We start from the raw sequence: 14,210 nt of genomic DNA, 5'->3' as shown, positions 1-14,210 counted from the left end.
TTCCCTATTATCTGTTTTGATATATATTTCTTTTTATAAGTCAGGTTTTTGAGATATACTTTGAATATGGTAATATCCATTCTCTTTTAGTGTACAGTTCTATACATTTTTACAGATTATATAATTCTGTAACCACCACAAAATCAAGACATAGATCCACAGCATTTTATACATCACTTTCTTTCGGTATTGTTGTATCACAGTAGTTCTACTTGTTTGCATACATGTCTTCAACACAAGACTAAAAACTTCAAGAGCAGGAACAGAACTTAATTCTTTACCCCCCACACCCACTGCAGAGCCTGACAATAAACGTGTGTTCAGTAATGTGTTTATAAATAAGTTAACTAATCAATATATTGCCCTATCTTATAGTAGAATACACCACTTTGCACATTGTGTGTATAAAATATACATTGGTTAAATCCCACAAAAAGCTGTAACTCTCAATGGGTCCAAACCAAAACTCCCCAAAATTTATGAAATTCAGTGCTTACCATCTCCTGTTTCTGCACAGAGTTGTAAGCCCAAATTGTTCTGTGGATTAATCACCCAATGATTGCTGGTCACAGTGATATCAAAGACAAGCCAACCCACATCTAGAGCTTGGGCCTTTCTTGTGTCTAACAGGAACAGATCTGCATCCCTAAAAGAAGAAAGAGAACAACAGCAAAAAAGAGTTACAGGTTTGAATGAAGATCATCATTTCCTACACTTAAGTGAAAACACTACAAAAGCACACTTACAATAACAGGAGTTCATTAAAGAATAAGAGGAACAAAGGACTCAAGTGATGAGTAATAAGATACAGAACACTTTATTGCTAGAATCCCAGCCCAAACCTGGTGCAGATTAGGAATATCTGACAGTAATTTCCATTTGCCTGCTCTTCACTGTCAAGTTTCCTTTACAAAGGGACTTAGTGGTCTTGGTTTGGTCCCTGATAATCAATGTTTTCCCAAACCATTACCTATAAGTAGCAGTACACAAGCAAGGGTTAAACTGAATAGAGACAGAAGTGAAAGTAGCTGCTCCAGTCTGGACGGATGTGGATTCTCCAAGGAGATGGAGGGCAGGCAGGCTGTGATGAAAGTCTCTGTTTTAGAGGGAGTTTTCCTTTTGTTTACCACTTTCATTATACTTTTTTTCCATTTTTATTACATATATTTTTCATTTTTCATTTTTATTTCATTTTCTATTTTTATTATATAATTAATTATTTTATGGATCCCAGAGGCCAAGAGAGGGTCACCAGGTATACCATTGGATTAAGGGAGAAATCCCATAGATTGAGCTATGGCTCTTCCCTGACTCACTTTAGCACTTTCTTTGTGCACAAATCCCCTGGGGACAGTAGTACCTATGCATATAAACTTGTATGTTTTAGGATAATCTCCACAGTGTTACTATTATTAACATTTATCAATCTTAACTTTAGTATTAAATTTACAAATGTATGAGTATCTGTCAAACGATAATGAATTATTTTATTTATTATATCCTTACTACAGGCAGCTTCTGAGCTAAGTGCTACATCTTTTTGATGTTTAGTCATTATTTTAATTTGTTTTATTGAAGTATAGCTGATTTACAGTGTTGTGTTAATTTCTGTTGTACAGCAACATGATTCAGTTATACATATATGTATACACATCCTTTTTCATATTCTTTTCCATTATGGTTTATCACAGGATATTGAATATAGTTCCCTGTGCTATACATTAGGACTTTGTTGTTTATCCATTCTATATATAATAGTTTGTATCTGCTAATCCGAAACTCCCAATCCATTCCCCCCACACACTCCTGTCCCTTGGCAACCACAGGTCTGTTTTCTATGTGACATTTAATCTTTACAATAGATTTTTATATTGATGAAATTAAGGCTCAGATAGGTTGATGGTAAAAACAGTGGAACTCCATCAAAGTAGAATAGAAATACACTATTATGTGTTTTATGATTGTGCTGAATCTGACAGCATATTATTCATATGAAGAAGATCAGAGCTATGTCATAATAAGCTATGTTAAATACTATTCTACTGTATTTTCCATCTATCTATATCTTAGAAGTCACTTTAAAGGTGAATTACAAAATGTAAAAAACTAATTTTGAATAAAATCAAATCATGCATATTTATTATTTTCTTAGAAAAAAATCTATAATTGAAAACTGAACTATAGCAGAAGTAAAGAATCTCAGTCAATATTTTAGAAGGTACCTCTCCATTTCTTTACATAAACTTGATTTATACCATTCTTCCACTAACCTAGAGAACTTAAAATTAATGTTTTATGATCAATCATATTGTCCAGCTACTGTACACCAAAATATGCAGCTTTAATTCTCCTTCACAATTTTAATCATAGTGATTACCAAAGGAGGGTTACAAACACTTTTTCACATCCAATACAGGAATCAGTTTGAGTCACTGTGGACATACGACAGGCATATACTACAATTCAATGAAAAGATTAATTCATTCCCACTTGAATTTTAAGGACCCATTATTTTCACAGTGTGTGGAATGTAAATCAAATTCTCCCTCTTCCTCCTAAATTGGAAAACCTACCAAATAAACAGAATCTAAGAAAATATGGATTATTCTTAAATTTTTGAAATATTTAAAAAATGTCTTTGAGACTGTAATCTTGGAAGTAACTTAATCACGTTATTAGCTTCTTAAACAGAAGAAGGGTTCACCTTGTAGCTTGGAAAATATGCAAATGCTACCCTGCTTTCAAAGCCTGCTTTCATTTGAAATATGGTAAAGATATTCTAATAAACTCTGCAAAGCATAAAATGCCATCCCTTGGTGTGATATAAATAAACATTTGAAAAACAAAAAAAGAACAAAGGTAAATTCTGAGAGCAATTTCAACTAGTTAACAAATATCTTTATGTAGTTATTTAGGTGTATTTTCTATTATTTTTAAATTGTGATACTTTTCCAGAAAAAAAAAATTCTCTTAACTATTCATATTCAAGTCTCAACACTGTTAAGCATGTCTATGAGGAAAATAGTTTCAGTTTTAATGAATGTATTTAGAAAAATCATCAGCCAACAGACCCAAGCAAACCTTAAATACCTGAATTTCAGTGATGCAAATCTAATTCATTGGAAGGTACACCTAGGCCAACAGTATGATTTGAAAAAATCCATATATTTCTAGTTCACCTCTGAAGTTATGAATGATCAGTTGTCTTCATAAGCTTCATGAATTCCTATTCTTGAGCAAAACTATTTTATTTTTGACTGTTAACTTCTATTCTTTAACTTCTCCTCTTTCCTTTTGTGTAAAGAGCTCTTCTGCATTACCTACATACAAGAGAATATGCTTTAGGAGAGTCAAGTCTGTTTATTTATTTATGTATTTTTTTTTAATTTATTTTTTGGCTGTGTTGGGTTTTTGTTGCTGCGTGTGGGCTTTCTCTAGTTGGGACGAACAGGGTCTACTCTTTGTTGAGGTCCGTGGGTTTCTCGTTGCAGTGGCTTCTCTTGTTGTGGAGCACGGGCTCTAGGCATGCGAGCTTCAGTAGTTGCAGCACGCAGGCTTCAGTAGTTTTGGCACGTGAGTTTATGGCTCATGAGCTCCAGAGCGCAGGCTCAGTAGTTGTGGCTCACGGGCTTAGTTACTCTATAGTATGTGGAATTTTCCCAGACCAGGGATTAAGCACATGTCCCTTGCATTGGCAGGTGGATTCTTAACCACTGTGCCACCAGGGAAGTCCTCAAGTCTATTTTTAATAAGCACAATGGTAATAATTTTGTAATTTTCACTCATGTAGCAACTTTCATGACAGCATCTTAAAAATAAATTCCTATCCATTCTGTAGAAATTGAGACATGATTTCTTTGGAAGTATAAAATTATTCCACTAAAGAAGAGCACTTATCTCCCTGGAAATAGCAGAATATACTAAATATATCCTATAAGCAGTATAAAATAAACTTGTTAAAGTTGCCTTGCCTTATCACCTTCACCATTTTTTAAAGAAATTCTTACAGCATCTAATAAAAGAAAATTTTAAATATTAATGCATTTAAAAGGAATACAGTACAAAGAAAATATATATGTAGAAAAATATATTCATTTGTAGCAGAAATAAATCCATAATATAATTATTTTATATTATGTACAATTACAGTAATGAAACTAAAATTAAAATCTGCATTCTAGTAAAGGAAATAAAGTCCACCTACATGGATGTATGCAAGCATTTAAGAATGTTACTGTGTTAGTATCCTAAGGCTGCCATAACAAAGTACCGGAGCCTGAGTGGCTGAAACAGTAGAAATTTATTGTCTCACAGTTCTGGAGGCTGGATGTCCAAACTCAAGGTGTTGACAGGGTTGATTCTGTTGAGGACTGTGAGGGAAGAATCTCGTTGGCTTGTAGATGGCTGTTTCCTCCCTGCATCTTCATATCACCTTCCCTATGTGTACATCATTGCATCCAAATTTTCCATTTTTATAAGGACACCAGTCATATTGGATTAAGACTCACCCTCAGTTTAATTGAGTTACCTCATTAAAGACTCTGTTTCTAAATAAGATCACATTCTGAGATACTGGAGACCAGGACTTCAATATATGGATAGGAGAGAGAGGGGAACATGGTTCAACCCATAATACTATTTTAAAATATCTTTTAAAGGCAAGAATAATCCTGGATGTGAACATTCTGTGTTTATAGATATTATAGCAATTATCCACATTGAAATGTTTTCAAAAACTAATACGTGAAAGTCAATTTATATTGATCAAAATAACTCATAATGATGAAAATTTGTATTTTTCTTTTTCAGATAGAATTTGAACCTTTGTCTTGAGTATGTTACAGATCAGCATAATAATTTCTCATACAGTTAAATGAAGCTATCATGCAGTTGTTAAATACAGAGTCATATTGAACAGATAAAGGATTTGCATCACACAGATTTACTGGATATGAAATATATAGATATACTGAATATAATTAATCACAGGCAAAAAATAATATGTAGATATGTAGATACAGTTAGAGTTCAATACAAATACATGTGAGCATGTCTTACTTCAATCATGACCAGAAGTTTAAACATGTGTTTTCATGGGAAATTGGTAGGGTTGAAGATACTGCTTTGCAAGGGTGCTTTTTATTTTACCGAGAGAGGAAAGGGTTTTGTATACATGCCCTGGGAGCCTCAAAATACCAAAAGGGTAGGAACTTCACTAAGGACTGAGCAGCAGGAGCCAAATTCAGCAATATTTGAGGTATCATCATTCTTACCACTCATCTGAAAATAAAGAGTCTTACATATCTAAGACAATGACACTGGAAGAAATAAAGTGTATTGCAATAAAATAAACTAGAATTTGGGGAGCAGACAGAACTTGAACAATAAAGGAATTCCTCAGCCACTGTTTCCCCATGCCTAAAAGATAGTATGATAATCACTGCCTTAAGAGATTTTGTGAAGACCAAATGTAATATAATCTGAAGATCTATCTGGAAGAGAGGAAATTATAGTTGAATCTTTACCTAGTTCATCAGACATTTTTCCCAGAAATAGAACATGCAATCCTAAAATTTGTACAGAACCACAAAGACCCCGAATAACCAAAGCAACCTGGAGAAAGAAGAACAAAACTAGAGGCATCACACTTACAAAGTTATACTGATCAAAACAGTTTGATATTGGCACAGAAACAGACACATAGATCAATGGAGCAGTATAAAGAGCCAAGAAATAAACCCACATATATGGGTTAATTAATTTACAATGAAAGAACCAAGAATATACAACAGGGAAAGGCAGTCTCTTCAATAAAGTGCTGGGAAAACTGGACAGCCACATGCAAAAGAATGAAACAGGACTGTTATCTTACACCATACACAAACTTAACTTAAAATGAATTAAAGACTTGAATGTAAAACCTGAAACCATAAAACTCCTAGAAGAAAACATAGCCAGTAAGCTCCTTGATATTGGTCTTTGCAATGATTTCTTTTTGGCTCTGACACCAAAAACAAAAGTGACAAAAGCAAAAATAAACAAGTGGAGCAATATCAAATTAAAAATCTTTTGCACAGCAAAGGAAACCATCAACAAAATGAAAAGGCAACCTATGGAATGGGAGAAAATATTTGCAAATCATATATCTGATAAGGAGTTAATAACCAAAATATATAAAGAACTTATACAACTCAATAGCAAAAAAAAAAAATCTATTTAAAAATGGGCAGAAGACATACAGATGGACAAGTACATGAAAAGATGCTGAACATCACTAAACATCAGGGAAATGCAAAACAAAACCACAATGAGATATAACTTCATACCTGTTAGAATGGCTATTATGTATTAAAAAGACAAGAAATAACAGGTGTTGGTGAGTATGTAGAGGAAACGGAACACTTGTGCACTGTTGGTGGGAATGTAAGTTGGTGCAGTCACTATAGAAAACAGTATGGAGGCACCTCAAAAATTGAAAAAAAAAAACAACTATCATTTGGGCCAGTAATTCTGGTTTTTATTGAAGAAAATGAAAACACTAACTCAAAAAGATATACACATCTCCATGTTCATTGCAATATTATTTACAATAGCCAAGATATGGAGACAACCTAATTGTCCATCAACAGATGAATGGGTACAGAAAATGTGGCATACACACACACACACACACACACACACACACACACACACAATGGAATATTATTCTGCCATAAAAAAGAATGAAAACTTGCCATTTGTGACATGAATGACCTCTTGAGGGCATTATAATAATTGAAATAAGTCAGATGGAGAAAGAAAAACACTATCACTTATATGTGGAATCTAAAACAAGACAAAACAAAAACAGCAAACAAACAAAACCCAAGCTCATAGATACAGAGTACAGGTTAGTGGTTACCAGAGGCAGGGGGTGGGAGTGAAAGAAATGGATGAAATAGGTCCAGAGGTGTAAACTTCCAGTTATAAAATAAGTAAGTCATGGCACTGTAATGTACAGCATGGTAAATGTCTGTAATTAATAATACTGTATTACATATTTTGAAAGTTGCTGAGAGAGTAGGTCTTTAAAGTTCTAATTACAAGAAAGAACATTTCTAACTGGGTATGGTGACAGAAGTTAACTGCAGTGATCATTTTGCAATATATGCAGATATTGGATCTTTATATTGTATACCTGAAACTAACATAAAGTTATATGTCAATTATGCTTCAATAAAAAATACTTAAAAACGAGCTAACAACAACAAAAATGTGTGAATTAGTGCTTTTGTTAACATAATATTTCTGATGACAGCATTATACACAGACTCAAAAAAATGCTACCTTTGTAACAACATAGATGAATCTGAAGATGATGAACTTTGTAATATCGTGATATATGATTCAAAATATGGCTATAGTGATTATGTCAAACATGCATGTGAAAAGTTTGAAAAAAGTCTCTACATAGGGCTTCCCTGGTGGTGCAGCGGTTGAGAGTCCACCTGCCAATGCAGGGGACATGGGTTCGTGCCCTGGTCCAGGAAGATCTCACATGCCGCACAGAGGCTGGACCCATGAGCCATGGCCGCTGAGCGTGCGTGTCCGGAGCCTGTGCTCTGCAACGGGAGAGGCCACAACAGTGAGAGGCCCGCGTATCAAAAAAAAAAAAAATGTCTCTACATATATTTTCAAAGTGAAACAAGGAATATGACTACATTAATGAAATTTTATATAACATGATTAAAATATGTAAAAATAATTATATTAATAAACGATTATATCTTTTTACTATTTAACTGCTACTATTATATTCATTAGATATCTATGTCTATAAACACATACAATTATATAAATATTCAATTTCCTCCTCTAATTTCTTTGATCTTTAACTTGAGTAAACCAAATATTTTTATATGATCGTATCATATTCTTCTTCATTATCTTTCTTATAATCAGGTACACAAACATGTCTAGCAGCATACTATGCATGTGGTTTTGGATGCTTGAAATGTTAACTCCTTCTACTTTCTACATAGCTGAATAACAGAATTAATGAAGTATTCTCATTATAAGCCCCAAATAAAAATTATAACCAGGAATGTCTGATGTGAAGTCAGCTAGCCTGGGAGTCTACCTCTGAAAGTGAACAAAATAAATCACTGAATACTAGAATTAAGTGGGATATAAATTATGTAGCCAAACTGTTATTTGATTGATGAGAAAACTTAAAGAGAAATCAAATTATTTCCCATGGTCTCTCACCCAGTTGGAAGACCAGAACTCAGGTTTATATATTCCATTTTCAGAACACTTTCTCTTATATCACTGTAGCTCCCTTTTTAGTCCCAAACAATCCTTTAACTGCCCTCTTTACACTGAAAGATAATTGGTTTTTGGATTGGATTACTGAAAGGTTGAGCTGAGCCACCAGCCTAAAACAAGGTGGAAGACATGGAGCCAAGGAGTGACCATGTAATCAAGTTAAGATGAGGTCATTAGCATGGACCTTAATCCAGTATGATCGTTGCCCTTATAAGAAGAAGAGAAGAGACACAGAAGGAAGACAGCCATATGAGGACAAAGGCAGAGATGGAACTTTTGTTGACCCAAGCCAAGGAATATTTGAAGCTACCAGAAGCTGGAAGAGGCCAAAAACAATCTTCCCCTAGAAAACCTAGAGGTTTTGGAAGGAGTATTGTCTTAACAAAACTTTGATTTTGGACTTCTAATCTCCAGAAGTGTGAGATAATAAATTTCTGTTTTATTAATCGATCCAAGTTTGTGGTAATTTGTTACAGCAGCTCTAGGAAACTAATACACTTCACTAGTTTTCACAGATTAAATATTTCATATTAAATAGGAGGTGGTCAGCAATATCAAATACTGAGAAGAATGGGAAGAATAAAAAAGTGTCTAGAAGATTTGGTAGCAAGGAGAACGTTGGTGGATAATCAGTAGAGTGGAGTTATCAAACTGCAGTAGGTTGAGGGGTGAATAAAAGATAAGAAGGGGATGTATTTAAAGCAAAGTTTTATAACATGAACTTCACTAAGATATGGAGAAGAGAAATAATGTGGAATAGTAGGAAGAAGGAGAGTCAAATAGAGGGATTTTTAGTAAACACAAGAAACATCAAATATTTATAGGACACATTTAAATGCATATTTAAAAGATAGAACATTTACTATTTCAACACAATAAGAAATGTGAGTGGACAACACAGAAAATCTTCCAGAATAAGCATGTGCTTGGTTACTTCTCTATGACACTGTCCTTGGAGTTCATGTGTATTGTGAAAACTTCTTTATAGATGAAATCACTTCTCAGCAGGGGAATTGGGTAAACTAATATACATCAGATGAGTCCTTGGATGGGACCCCCATTCATCTTTTGCCAAAATCTATTTTATCAAGGGTATTGTTTCATAGGCTTGTGGCAAATAAATCCTTTTGCTTGTTTCTAAATATGGTTAATAAACAGTTCTCATTGGTATCTTATTACTTGAGCAGAAAGTGTAGGACTCATGGCTCCTCTGAGGAGTCTCATTATAAGTTTACCTTTATAAAGTGAAGATTGTAATTATAGGTGGAATTGGTATCTGCTAAATTTCAACAATGAGTTGTTGTACTTAGGCTTTGCTTAGTAATAGAAAAAATAATTATGCCCTTTAAGTCATCTTTCTGAGCTTTTGTTTATTCTTTAAATGAAGATTAAAATAAAATCCACCTCATAAATCCCTTGCAGGGATAAAAAAACTACACAAATAAAAATATTATGCAAATTGCTATAATTGCTGTTTTCTTACCAAAACACACTTATGGCAGGTAAGTATGTATATAATAAGTTGTATATCTTATGCTTCATGACAAAATTAGGGTCAGAAGTGATTTATGCAATCACTACTGTCAAAGTTCTTTAATAACCTGCACTTATAAATTTTAGATATAGAGATTCATTCATTTTCTTTAAGTTTAATAACATTTATTGATACATATAACCCATAATAAGCTTTTGTTCCTAAATTCCATTAAAGGCAAAAAATGAAGTTGAAAACATATCAAAAATGAAGTAAAATTATTTATGTAATCAACAAGAGATAATGAAAGAGAAATATTCTTTAGATTGTTATGGTTTCAATTATATGCATGCATACATATATGTGTATATATATACATTAGAGAGAGAGAGAGAGAGAGAGAGAGAGAGAGAAAGAGAGAGAGAAAGAGAAGAAACAGTTAACCAGGAGCATAAACATTCTACTGTCTAACCAAGAAGCTCTAAATCTTGCCAAGAAAAGCTTTGGGAAATTGTCTGGAAGATATACAGATACATTTCAGAGCAAAAGTTAAAATACTCTTCTATTTCCACGAGGCATGAAACTTACAGAGCACAGAGATATCTACACTTTTACCAAACTTTCTACTATTAGGACGTTTTCACCTCCTTCCATCTCCTTTTGTCTGTGAATAGCTTATCATGCCTAGTAGAAATGTAATGATGGCCACCCAAGAAGAAAGCATACACCTTTCTCTGGGTATCTGACATAAACACACCACACCATCTGAGAAGCCTGACATACAGCTCTAAAACAGAGCACACTGACAATGGATGCAAATTAATCAATGATATTCTCTGGGGTTTATAATGTCAAAATCTTCTCTCATGTGCAATTTCAGGTTTAAAAGTGTTAGAATTTGACTTTGTTAGCTGATTGATATTTTCAGATGGCAATTATTTTTTCTCCCAAAACAAATGTGAAATAACAAGCTTCTGTAAATCTCACAGAACACCAATTTTCAGAATATCTAATTCAATGAGGTATTTACATTTAAAAGGCAAATATGCAAGCTGGTAAAATAGTAATATTAGATTGAATTGAATGGGAAAACAAGTTGAATTCCCACTATGAAAATTCAATAACTTTTCCCTCTGTGGAATTTTTTAAATTGCCAAGATACTGATAATGTTAACAGGTTTCCTGGTGCTACATCATTCCATATTTTTCCCTTGCAGAGAGATCTAAACAAGGGCTACTGAATACACACACACACACACATACACACTCACACGGGAGAGTCCCTCACTCAACAAGAATCAAAGAAGTGAGACTATTGCATACATAGTCCAACCACTTTTAATGCCCTCTAATGAATGAGTGATACACCCAGTTCAGGTTCCTAAGACATCTTCCATATTATGACTCTTACGACCCCAAATATGAAATAGTCGGGGAAAAATTGACTTCATGGCATGAATTATTCCCATAATTTAAGTTTATAACTTAAATCTACAACTAGAGCAGTATTTCTCAACCTCAACATTAGGGAAAATTTGGACCAGATCATTCTTTATTGAGTAGGGGTGTGTCCTGTTCATGGCAGAAGGTTTAGCAGCATCTTCCACTACCTACCCATTGGGTGCCAGTAGCCCTTCATCCCTCCACCCTCACCAACTGGGACAACCAAAAATGCCTCCAGACATTGCTACGTGTCTCCTGGGGGCTGAATCCCCTCAGCTGAGAACTTGAACTAGAGCTTGATCCCTGCACACTGCAGAAACACAAGCCATGCTTGTGTGCTGTCCTATATACCTAGAGCAGTCAGCACTGACCGTCTGAGTGTTAGTTATGCTGCTCTCAAGAGCTCACGAAATCACCCTGGGTGGAAATTGTCAATGTGTATCCTGAAGTATGTCCACAGAAGAATCAAAAATCTTAGAGAAGCAGGAGCGGGGAGATGATGTCAATGTGAAACTGGCTATGGACTTGAATGATGACAGCTCAACTAAATATATCCAAGCAGGGAAGATGACAAATGACAGCTAGCAGGCTGGCTTAAAATATTTTCACAGTGGAGCACAGAAATTGATATTCATAACAGAACATTAGGAAAAGGTTGAATTCTACACAGCATATTTTCTTTTGGGAATATATAAATGTATATATTGTGAAAAAATTAATTCAAGGAAAGCACTTAGCATAGTGCCAGATGCATGGTGAGTGCCCATTAAATGGGCAAGTGCTGACTGCTCTTCTTAGTAGTAGGACTACTGGCATTGTTCTCACTATTTAATTCTTTACGCATTTAAACATTTTAATGATTAAGAATATTTCTCCTAAGTGCCCTCTCTGTCTCTACCTTTCTTTCTCTCTCTGTCATTATATAAAGTTCTCCTACACTGTTGGTGGGAATGTACTTTGGTGCAGCCACTGTGGAAAGCAGTATGGAAGTTCCTCATAAAAGTAAAAATAGAGTTACCATATTCTCCACTCCTGAGCATATATCCAGATAAAACTATAATTCAAAAAGATACATGTGTACCTATGTTCATAGCAACACTATTCACAATAACCAAGACATGGAAACAACCTAAATGTCCACTGACAGATGAATGGATAAAGAAGATGTGGTACATATATACAATGGAATATTACTCAGCCATAAAAAAGAACAAAATAAGGCCACTTGCAGCAATATGGATGAAACTAGGGAACATCATACTAAGTGAAGTAAGTCAGAAAGAGAAAGACAAATACCATATGATATCACTTTGGTGTAGAATCTAAAATATGACACAGATGAACCAATCTATGAAACAGAAAGAGACTCAAGTCATAGAGAATAGACTTGTGGTGACCAAGGTTGAGGAGGGGTGGGGGAGGGATGGAGTGGGAGTTTGGGGTTAGCAGATGCAAACTATTATATAGAGGATGGATAAACAACAAGGTCCTACTGTATAGCACAGTGAACTATATTCAATACCCCGAGATACACCATAATGGAAAAGGATATGGAGAAGAATGTGTATGTGTGTACATATATATATATATATATATATATATTTATATAAAGCTGAGTCACTTTGCTGTACAGAAGAAATTAACACCACATTTTAAATCAACTATACTTCAATAAAAAAGAGTCAAAGAAATAGACTTTAAAAAAGAAAAGTTCTTTCTCATCTTCAGAGGCCCAACTCAAGGGTGAACTCCTCCTAGTGGCTTTCTCCAAGGGCCCTCACCCTCCCATGTGAAGAATTAATTTCCCCTTCATTTGTATTTTGTATTCATTTGTACAACACGTAGTACATACTTACATCATACTGCTTAGCGCATTGCATTATAGTTATTAAAGCCTGTGTGTGGCAAGCTCACCCCAACCCCTGCCTCAGGTTATGAACTGTAAGGATCTTATTTACTCTCCTTTTGTACCCTGTGCTGGCCACATGTAAGTTGCTCAGGAAAAGCAGGGCCAACTCAGCTGAATTATCTGGAAAATTCAATCATGTGGAAACCTCATTTCCCAATAATGCCAGATATGTGAGGGGTGACTGAAGAGAAATGCCTCCATACAGAATTTGGGGCTGTCAGCTTCACGTGAAAAGATTAAATGAGTGAAACGATGTGTAATAAGTTTCTACCAAGAAAAATAAAGATTTGGATAAATATCAGAACACTTTTAAATGGCATGCATTGACATATGAGTAGGGATAACCAGGGAGGTGGGAGATAGTAGGAATAAAACATAATTTTAAGAGTTTTAGGTCTTGCTAAGATAAATAATTTTGAAAAGAGATGACATCATTGGTCTATCTCTTTCATATTTGATCACATAGCATTGTCAAAGGATTTCTAGATGAGACGGTTAATAGACCAGAGAGTGTCTTGAATATAAAACATATCTATAAAACATCAGTCTAAATTACTTCAAGGACCCCCACCTTGACACTCCTAGATTATATGTTAGGGGAAGTGAGCTTTAAATATGTGAAATTATACACAAAAACACACACTTTTGCATTGTCAAATGCACTGCCTTAAAGAGTACAGTCTGCACAGACTTTTCAATTGTTCCTTAGTTGAATTAAAACACTATTACACACTACTATATATAAAATAGATAACCAACAAAGGACCTATTGTATAAAACAGGGAACTGTAGTCAATATCTTGTAATAACCTATAATGGAAGAGAATGTAGAAGAAAAAAATATATATGTATATACATTATGTATAACTGAACCACTTTGCATTATACCTGCAACTAACACAACAATGTAAATCAACTACAGTTCAATAAAAATTTTCAAAAAAAGAAACAGTACATAAATAAAATCCACAAGTTTGAAGACAAGTTTTAAGAGGTGACCTTAGGCTTGAAAATGTCTAGAGGTACAAGTTTCTTTTCATATATCCATTTTAGTTCTTGATTTGATAAATATATGAA

At 34.3% G+C, this 14,210-nt stretch overlaps 1 protein-coding gene across 1 annotated transcript in view; it reads right to left on the bottom strand.

Moving 5' to 3' along the window:
* The window catches only part of BMP5 (bone morphogenetic protein 5), a gene marked incomplete at its 3' end in the record, with an annotated part of 118,094 nt that overhangs the window by 36,806 nt on the left and 67,078 nt on the right, over positions 1-14,210 (bottom strand). Inside the window, exon 3 of the mRNA XM_082639867.1 lies at positions 498-646. Within this exon, the coding sequence (XP_082495993.1) occupies positions 498-646 (149 nt within the window). The remainder of the gene's footprint in view (positions 1-497; positions 647-14,210) is intronic.

This window comes from Mesoplodon mirus (assembly GCF_964341445.2).
Source record: "Mesoplodon mirus genome assembly, chromosome: 12".
In the NCBI taxonomy this organism is placed as follows: Eukaryota; Metazoa; Chordata; class Mammalia; order Artiodactyla; family Ziphiidae; genus Mesoplodon; species Mesoplodon mirus.
This window is presented reverse-complemented; position numbering and strand designations above follow the sequence as displayed.